General features: G+C 46.0%; 1 protein-coding gene across 2 annotated transcripts; it reads left to right on the plus strand.

Moving 5' to 3' along the window:
• Nucleotides 1-1,306: 1,306 nt before the first annotated feature.
• On the plus strand, nucleotides 1,307-9,607 carry PLPP5 (phospholipid phosphatase 5). Of its 2 annotated transcripts, none has more exons than XM_089538538.1 (7): nucleotides 1,307-1,415; nucleotides 3,013-3,121; nucleotides 4,240-4,330; nucleotides 5,054-5,117; nucleotides 6,054-6,178; nucleotides 6,600-6,770; nucleotides 7,574-9,607. In XM_089538538.1, exons 1-7 carry the CDS (start codon nucleotides 1,339-1,341, stop codon nucleotides 7,741-7,743), a joined length of 807 nt encoding a protein of 268 aa, XP_089394664.1. In that variant the 5' UTR covers nucleotides 1,307-1,338; the 3' UTR covers nucleotides 7,744-9,607. The 2 variants fall into 2 exon arrangements, with proteins under 2 accessions (XP_089394664.1, XP_089394665.1); XM_089538539.1 differs by having other exon boundaries at nucleotides 6,054-6,121.
• Nucleotides 9,608-9,699: the final 92 nt, after the last annotated feature.

Here is a 9,699-nt window from a genome sequence, read left to right on the forward strand (position 1 = left end):
ACAGAAACAAGAAGAAAAGAGCACAGTAGCATTCTTCAAAAAGTGAAGCAAACAAAATCACAATCAATTTAGATTCAAATTCAGATAGAACTACTGGTCCCCTCTTCACATGCCCTTTAACATTTCACATTAAAACCCAGGCCAACCAACATCAGGATGTGGTCAAGATGGCAAAGATTATTAGTGAGAAAGAATGGACAAGTTTGGAGAAGGTGCAGCAGTTTGCTTTTGCCTGAGCCTCCTGGGAAAGGCAAGATTGTCTCCTCTCCTCTACCTAGAAGAATACAAACTAGGTTTGCTCTCTAAACTCAATATGTAGCAATTGAAGTAAACCAAGGGCAAAAGGGGATAGAGGGAGGAAGAGAGAGAAACTGGGAACTTTTAAAAGCATCTGAAAAAGTGGGATGACAGAAGATGAATTAGGACTGTCCCTGCCAAGTCAGGACAATTGGGGTATGCCTTCTTGTAAGCATTGAAAGACCAAAGGATCAGTATGAGATTAAAAATCAGTCAATCCATATTCCACACTGAATAGTTACTGTTATTTTGGAGTTACAGCTCTTTCCTGTCCTGGGAATACTCTCTTCCAAACAGGTTCTGGCTAAACCAGCAATTTCCAGGGAGAACATACATACACATACAAATCTTGGCAAGAATTTTGTACAAATACTAGCATCTTGGCAACAACCAATAATAATAATAATTTTAAAAAATCAATACACAGATCAATATGTAAATCGCTTCCTCTCAACCAACAGTATATATACACCCCACTCTCTTCTATGCCAGCATTCTCCGAAGATGCCCACTACAGCTGCTGGCGAAACGTCCAGGAATAAAACTCTTCCGGAACACGGCCGCAGAGCCCCAAAAACCTGCAAGAAACTATGGATGCCAGGTGTGAAAGCCTTCGACTTTATGTTGGGAATAAAACCCTTCTGGAATATGGCCACAGAGCCCGAAAAGCCCACCCACCGACCCCCCACAAAAAACCCACCAAGTGACCTTAGGCAAATCACACTCTCTCAGCCTCAGGGACCCAACCTCCTCTGAAGAAATCCTGCCAAGGAAACCCTAGCATGTGTTCCCCTTAGGGTTGGCATAAGTCAGAAATGACATGAAGGCACCCAGCACCCAGGACAGAGCTACTTGGGCAACCTTAGTGTCTCCCTTTCCCTTTCTCTTCCCCCCCCCCCCAAAAAAAATACCCTGGTAGGGAGGGGATCTAGACCACGCCCCTTCCCCAATCCGGGGCCTGAGTGGGCGGGGTTTAGGCTGGGGGGGGCAAGGAGGAGGAGGAGGAAGAAGAAGAAGAAGGCAGAGGCAGGCCAGCCCAGGATGCGTCGTGTCCCAGGGGCAGGGCTGGCTCTGGGGCTGGAGGTGGCAGTGCGCGCCTTGCTCCTGGGACTCTTCTTGTGAGTTAAAGGGGGGGGGGATCGGAGAGAGGGAGGACTGGGCAGGACTGCAGTGCCCCTCATCCACAGACCCTGCCCTTTCCCTTTGCCCTGCAGAGGATGCTCTGCCTCCTGCATCTCTCCAGCCTTTGCATCTCCGAAGGGAGGGTTTGCACTGCCACTCGCTCTCCAAGGGCTTCCCTTTTGCAAGGCAGCATTTGGCGATCTTTTGTTTGATTCTGCCTCCAAGGCTGGGCATCCGGAGGCCTTAAGAGACGCCTCCTGCTGCCTCTCTTGCTGCATTGAGACCAAAAAGGCTGCGTTGCACAGACTCAAGGGACCCAAGGCTTTTTTTTTTTTTTTAAAGTTGGGGGGGTTCTTCTTCTCAAGGCCTTCTGGAGGGTATGGAGGGTAAGATCGGGGCTGGGAGGCAAGGAAAAGGGTCCCCAAGGTTGCCAAGGATAGCCTCCCCCTTCTTGTGAAAGACCTCTAGTGTATGAGTGTGTGTGTGTGTTGTGTGTACATAGGCAAGCTTCTGCTGCATATATGTGTGTTGTGTGCCTTCAAGGCCTTTCTGACTGATCCTATGCTGAGGTTTTCTCGGCCAGGTTTCTTCAGAGGAGGTTTGCCATAGCCTTCCCCTGAGGCCGAGAGAGTGTGACTTGCCCAAGGTCACCCAATGGGTTTCATAGCCAAGCCGGGATTCCAACCCTGGCCTCCAGAGCCCAAATCCAACACTCCACTATGCTAGCTCATAGCCTATATTAAACAGCCATGGTTTCTCTATTGAGTATGATGGCCAGATAGCCAGCGTGGCACAGCAGTTTGAGAGCTGGACAACAATTCTGGAGACCAGTGTTTGAATCTTGGCTCAGCCATGTGGCAGTAGTGCAGCTTGATTTCAAAACAATCAGTGCCAACATCAGAGCCAAAGTCATGCTTGTCCAGAGATTTTGTAGCGTGGCATAGTGGTTTGAGTGTTGGACTATGGAGACCAGGGTTAGATTTTCAGCTCAGCCAGTACTGGGTGACCTTGGGCAAGTCATATGCTCTCAGCCTCAGGGCAAACTTCTCAGGACAAATCTTGCCCAGAAAGCCCCATGATATGGCCTTAGAATCCTGCCTTCTAGCCATAAGAAGATGCAGGTTATCTCCAGCCATCTAAATATACCATTTCCAACTGCTAGAAACCCAGCCATAGATATTGAACCGTTTCTGCTTGTCTTATCAGCTGTCATGCAGACTGGGGAAGTGGGGAGTCTTTATACTCACCATAGGGAAGGAATGCTCTGAAATGGGGAAGCCAGCCTAATAAAGATGGAATAAAGCGGTGAGCTCAACATACAGCCCAGAATGACAAACTTTCCAAATAGTTGAACCCACTGTAACAACACACAAGCACAGTCATTATTCTGAATGTGTATTCCAGCTAGTTTTACAAAAAATGGTCCTGGTGTTGCAAAAGGGGAGCATAAAACTGGTTTGCAAACACCTGTTGAAAAGTGATCTGTAATAAATCTTGTAAAGCAAAACTCGTTGATCAGAGAAGAAGGAAACCCAAAGACTGTCCTGTTGCTTGGTCTCCCATCTTCTAGTCACTGGTTTGTGCTTTCTCTAGGTTCACAGAACTGCTGCCTCCATTCCAGAGAGTCATCCAGCCTGAAGAAATGTGGCTCTATAAAAACCCTTACATTGAGTTTGACCATGTGCCTGCCAAGCCCATGTTTGTAAGTAGTAGCTCATTCCAACCATCTACTGTGTGCATTCTAGGTTGTCTTGGCATATGTACGTCTTGCTGAGCTGTGACCTATATCCATTGGAGTGGGCAGCATGCAAGCCATATGTGATTTCTCAGCGCCATTTTTTGTAGCTCCTGGATCTGCCTCTGCATTCTCCTTCTCCACCACAGCAAAGCAAACAAAATACTGTTTGCATTGTTAACTGTTTGTAAGCTTCCCAGAAATCTAGTTCTCCTGCATAGCAGAATGTTCTGACTTTGTTTTCTTATGTGTGTATGTAGTTTTTAAAATGTGAAGGTTTGGTTACTTTTGGTTTTAAATCCCCACACACACACACACATACATGCGCGTGCAAAACAGGATTTTCAGCCCAGGTGCTGTAGGAAGTCCTTGTATTTGTGCCTGGAAAATTGGCTGCTTAATCTACGAAAGTTGCTCACTTCACAGAGCTAGAAGGGTGTTCAAGGGTCCAATTCTGGCCACCACTGTTTGAAAAGGCTATTGACACTGGAATGTGTAGAAAGGAGGGAGACCAATATGGCAAAACCAAGCCCTATCAGGAGTTGCTTAGAGAGCTGAGTATGTTTAACTTGGAGAAAACAATACTGAGAGGTCAAATGATAGCCATGTTTATCAGAAGGGTTGCTGTGAAGAAGATGGAATAATCTTGCTTTCTGCTGCTCCAGAGACTAGGATACAAACCCACGGATTCCAATTGCAAGAAAAAAGACTGGAAGAATTTCCTGATGGTAAGAGCTGTTCAGCAGTGTGTTAGACTGCCTCAAAAAGTGGTGGGTTTGCTTTGACAATCTTCAAATAGACGAGGTTAGGTGCAACTTCTCAGTGGTGGAAGTTGGATTCAATTACCCTTGCAGTTGATTCAGTGCTATGTTTTAGAGGAAGAACTGTGAAAAAGCATAGCTGATCCTATTGCACTGTAGGAACATAGGAACCACGTCTTAATACCCAATCAAAATATTTGTCTATCTAACCCACTACTATGTATTCAAGCACATCTGGAGTGTATAAAAATGCACTTTTCCCCCTTTTCTATTGGCCCTGCTATGTTGCTAACTCTTAATTCTGTCTCTACCGTCTTGTTCCAGTTCATTTCCTTTATGTCTCCCCTGGTCTTGATTCTCCTGGCAAAATTCTTCATGAATGCAGACCAGGAAGATACACGAGAAGCATGCCTAGGTAAGCTCAAAATGACAATGTTTATATAAACACAACAGAAGCTGGAAGCGTGGGGAGGACAGCAGATAAAACTGTCCCCATCATCAAAGAAAGCTGCCCTGCCAGTGCCCACACTTCCACAGCTTCCCCACTTCATCATCATAGTCCTTGTGCATATTTAAGCCACGTCGTCACTGCTGTTACCGCCAACCATGCTGGCATGGTTAAACATCAACCAACAGGATCTCAAGCAAGACGTTCTGGTTCTTTTGCCCTCAAACAAGCCTCCTCGACTCAAAAAATGTCTGGCAGGGGACTGAATGAGCAAAGATACTGAGGCGTGTTATAGACGGGCCCATGAGGCGCCGTCATCGCTCCGCTATTACGTGCGAGGGGCAGCGCTTCCGGACACGCCTTGCCCCTCACGCATTATCCATATGTCAAAATGGCGGCGCCCTATACAGGTGGGCGCCGCCATCTTGATGTAGCGGACGCTCTGCATCCGCACATCCCAACACGGAAGAGATGTCGTGAGTGCGCGCTTTGGCACTTGCGACGTCTCTTCCGGGTTGCCGGAAGGAGCGCGATTTTCGCGCTCATTTTTTGCAGCGCGGAGGAGTCGCGTGGTTTGGCTGCTGCAGCTCCTCCGCGCTGCAACCGGCAGCAGCCCAAGACCGCCCCTTTTGGGCAGTCTGTAACGGGCCTGAGAATGAGTTGAACTCTGCTTTCTCTTTTTTTCCCCAGGTGCCAGTCTGGCTCTTGCCCTGAATGGTGTTTTCACCAATGCTGTGAAGCTGGTTGTGGGCAGGTGAGACCCACTCAGGGTACATCTTTTCTCGTGTTTCTGCAGAGATAGTTTATGCTCATAATATCACTCCCAGTTTCAGGGGGTCAGGCCTAGCCTCCCTATATAGTGGTGGTAATCTAAAGTGGTAGGGTGGGTTGAATCCCTACTTCAGACTGCAGTTTGGGAGGCTATTCCATGTTTAATTCTACCTCATGCTAGGAAACTACCAGATTCTGGCTCTTCTTGCTACTTGCTGTGCTAGATTTATCCTTATTAAAATCATAGGCCACCTTCACCCTCAGAGTGTACAAGATAATATTTCCTCCTCCCAAGCATCAGTCTGAAATGAAAACAGTCCATTCCACTTTACCATAGTACAATTGGCTACAGGGGTGAGCTAAGCATAAAGTATAGTTTTGGGACCTTGGGATGGCTAGGAAATACAGTGGGTCCATTGTGTCTGTGGGATTTGGTTCTGGGACCCTCCATATATTCCATGGATTCTCAAGTCCCATTATATACAATGGTATTGTAAAATGGTGTCCCATGTATAAATCTGGAAAATCAAATCTTTGCTTTTTGGGGGAAAATGTATATGAATATTTTCAACCCATGGTTGGTTGAATCCGTAAATGCAGAATCTGTGGATACTGTACCAACAGAGAGTAGATTGCTCCTCTTTCTCCTTCCTTGTATGGGGAAAGAGGAAGAGGGGTGATCCCGTTGCAACAATGGGGGAATGAAGACAGGTTCCCATTTGGAACACCAGATAAAATAGCTCCATTTGGCACTTCATTCAGGGGTCTAATGACACCATCTCTACCACTACTCCACCTCCAATGTGGGAGCCCAATTGGAGGTTCCAGCTGCCTCTGTCCTTCTCATGCTGTTCTCAGGCTCTTCTCAGGCTCACTCTCACAGTCAAGCTTCATCCTTTGCTTCTCTTCCTCACTCTAGGCCACGGCCAGATTTTTTCTACCGCTGTTTTCCAGACGGCCGGGAAACCCTTCAGCTGCTGTGCACAGGTGATGCGCAAGTGGTGACTGAAGGGCGCAAGAGTTTCCCCAGTGGACATTCCTCATGTGAGTGTCTTGGTGGGTTGCATTAGTGCCAGGCCTGGGAATAGAGTTGCCAGAGTGAAAAACAGGAGGCATCTCTTGAACTATTAATGGTTTTGTAAATGTGGGAAGTTCAGCAAGTTTTGCTTTCCATGCAACCAGGTATCAAGCAACACCGGCTGAAATCCACACTTCTACAAGACCATTACTGTGGAATCCTGGAGTTTGTAGTTTGGTGAGGCACTAGAGCTCCCTGGATGAGAAGTCTAAATGCCCTTCCCTGAACTGCCAACCTCAGGAATCCACAAGGCAGGACCATGGCAATTAAATCAGTAATATTGCTACAATACTATAGTGTGAAAGAATCCTTAAAGAAAATCATTGCTAAAGGCAGTTATCCTGGTTTGCATTGCTGGGTGTCCTGATGATCTCTCCCATCTTCCAGTTGCCTTTGCGGGTCTTGCCTTTGGATCCTTCTACATAGCTGGAAAACTGCACTGCTTTGCACCTGGTGGGCGGGGGCAATCCTGGCGCCTCTGTGCCTTCCTAGCACCCCTCTTTGTTGCAATGCTCATCGCTTTGTCCCGCACCTGCGATTACAAGCACCACTGGCAAGGTGAGTGGAGCCTTGATATGAAGGTGGGTATGGTGCTTCAGAAATAGAGAGAGGAAGGAAGGAAAGGGAGTTGGCTGTGCTCTTTAGTACAGGGATTGGAAATGCTCAGGTATCCATGTATCAGCTGTTGTTGGATGCACAGTATCTGTGTGGCTAAAACAAGGGGACACCATTCTACTCCTTGAAGGGAAGGGTAGGGTGAAAAGGCGGAAGAGCTGGCATGGAGTAGTGGTTTAAGTGTTGGACTAGGAATCTAGTTTTGTTGTTTTTGTGTGCCTTCAAGTTGATTCTTATGGTGATCCTAAAACGAACCTATCACAGGGTTTTCTTAGCAGGTTTCTTCAGAGGTGGTTTGTTATTGCTGTCCTATGAGGCTGAGAGAGAGTGACTTGACTTTGAGGGTTCAAATCTCCACTTGGCCATGGAAATACACTGTATGGCCTTGGGCTGGTCATACCCTCAACCTCAGAAGCAATGGCAGACCCCCAAATCTGCCCAAGAGATCCCCATGATAGCTTCCTTTTAGGGTCACCATAAGTCTTTTATCAAGGTAGCTTCATCTCACTGTAAGAGGAGTGGGCGCCTGTGGCTCTCTTAATATTGTTGGATTCTAGGTCCCATCATCTTCAGCCAGCCTGCCTAGTATTCAGGTACTAGGCAAAATCTGGGAGGATAAATGATCCCCACCACTCAGATGAACAGTGTTTTAAATAAGCATGTTGGTATACTGAGTTAAGTGGTGTTGCAAAGCAGCTCTAAATGAAATTACCATTGCATTCTTTCTTTTTCTGTTTCCTTCCAAGATGTGCTAGTTGGCTCTGTCATGGGCTTTACATTTGCTTACCTGTGCTACAGGCAGCATTACCCTCCACTGACTGATCCCGAGTGCCATCAGCCACTACAACGCAAATCCAGACTCTCTGGCGCTGAAAGGCAAAAGCTGACACTCTCTGGCTTCAGCCTAGATGTATAAAGTCCTTTAGGATTTTAGAATTCCCTCTCCTGCATGCCCTCGGACCCAGAAGAAAAGAGAGGGCACAGCTGTCCATGTTGCCCTGTGCCTAGAAGGAAGAAGCAGCAGTAGTCCCTTCCTTGGGGCTCTTTCAGCAAGGAAGAGAGGATTGTATTTTCCTTGCATGGCAAACAAAGGAGGTCACCCCCTGCTTGTCCCTGGCAACAAGATCTTCGAACCTAGGGCTGATCATTTGCAGCCATCACACGTCAACATGTCAGTGTCAAAATGATTCCTAGAGGATCACACTGGACTAAAAGATAAGTTAATCTGATCCCTTGTCACAAAGTTGGTCTGACAGTGGATGCATTGCCTCCCCACAGATTGACATAATGTAATCCCAAAGAAGGTGTTACCAACCAGCACTCAAGAAAAATGGTGTGTCCAAGGCAATAGCACCAGATGAGTTAAACAAGCCTAGCTGTACCCAGAAGGTAAGGGAAGACAATGTTCAGTGTAGGGCTACTGTGGTCCTCCCAAATATTTTTAAACTGCAGGCCCTGTTGGCTGTGCTGCCTGGGGCTGATAGGAATTGCAATCTCACAGCATTTGGAAGGCCACCCTATCCCATCCCAGTTCAAAAATGAAGGATAGCCACTTTGTTTTCTGCGCATTCAGCTATCTCCTGGCTCCTGCCTACTCAAATCTTACATGTACAGGCCAGCTATTGATGTTAAGAAGACTCCATACTAAAGCCCTGTAGCAGTTTCAGAGCTTATTGTTGTGTGTGCACACAACAACAAAGCCATGCTCCCATCCCTAATGAAGACCTGCACAACCTTTTTATCTCTTTCCATCTTACAAAACTGTCCAGAAAACATCATGTCAGGTTCTCTTCCACTACCTCTGGCTTTTGTTACATCTTGCCTAATGAAGAGATCAGGACAAGCTGCACACATATGAGTGCCCTCTACAGAAGGCAATGCAAAAATAGAATTTGCCCTGCAGCTTTATAATGTCAGGAATACAAAGGTCCAGCCTCCAAATCTGCATTTCTCCTTATTGCCATTAAAACCACATGGAGTTTCACAAAAAGCTGCCTAAGACAGTGAAGTGCAGATTGCTTCCCCTTGCATTTTATCCCAATGTCTTTGTTGCTGCTGACTCAGATACCAGCAGATCTCCTTGGTCCTCTGACGCAGTCAGAAGCCTGTCAATTGAAGTAAAAATCATATAAAAGGAGTGGGTGCATCTTTGATGCAAGGCACAGCCACTTGCAATGATGTGAAGAATTACTATTTTTTTGATCAGGATTAGTAATGCTTGTGGCATGAGAAGACGGTTGTGAGTCACAGATTTCATTCAATAATCTGGATGTTTTAAGTTTTCCCACATGCCTAATTGCAGTTTTCAATGAAACCAGCCATCCCAAGGTCTCCAGAATAGCAAGGACAGTTATGATGCTCACATGGAGAAGGAATGTATAGTATGAACTCCAATTATCCTTCTCTATTGGGTTTTATTTCTAGAGCCAATGATAGTTGTAGTGTGACAACACATGAAGAGCTACATTTTCACATCCTATTTGGTTGTTAATCTGCCTAGCAATCACAAATGGACTGATGTTAGGCATAGAGATACTGCTTCGCAATTTCTCCCCATTCCTGGTATCAGGACACTTTCAGGTAGATTATTTTGCACTGGCCTTTAAGCCTGAGCTGACCAGAACCATCGTAGAGGGAACAATTATTGCTGTGAAAAGAATTAGAACTTCATTTTTCCTTTTCATTATTTTGTACATTTTTAGGGACCAAGTTTCTAGAAAAATGTTTTGTTTTCTGATTCTGTTTTGAAGTATTAAATAAAAATGCTGTACTCAAGAGGAAAAGAATGGTGTTGTTGCAGTGCTTTGATCCTTCTATGAATCCTAAATGTTAACAGTCGGTCAATAATAGATAACACTGGGCAGCTGAAAAT

The sequence above is a fragment of the Sceloporus occidentalis genome, unplaced genomic scaffold (genome assembly GCF_023333645.1).
Source record: "Sceloporus occidentalis isolate IW3139 unplaced genomic scaffold, rSceOcc1.0.p SCAF_9, whole genome shotgun sequence".
Lineage (NCBI taxonomy): Eukaryota > Metazoa > Chordata > Lepidosauria > Squamata > Phrynosomatidae > Sceloporus > Sceloporus occidentalis.

Coding starts and splice junctions, on each gene's coding strand:
- PLPP5 (XM_089538538.1), top strand. CDS start 1,339: ATGCGTCGTGTCCCAGGGGCAGGGCTGGCTCTGGGGCTGGAGGTGGCA. Junction 5,118..6,053: donor GTGAAGCTGGTTGTGGGCAG/GTGAGACCCACT, acceptor TCCTCACTCTAG/GCCACGGCCAGATTTTTTCT. Junction 6,771..7,573: donor TTACAAGCACCACTGGCAAG/GTGAGTGGAGCC, acceptor TTTCCTTCCAAG/ATGTGCTAGTTGGCTCTGTC.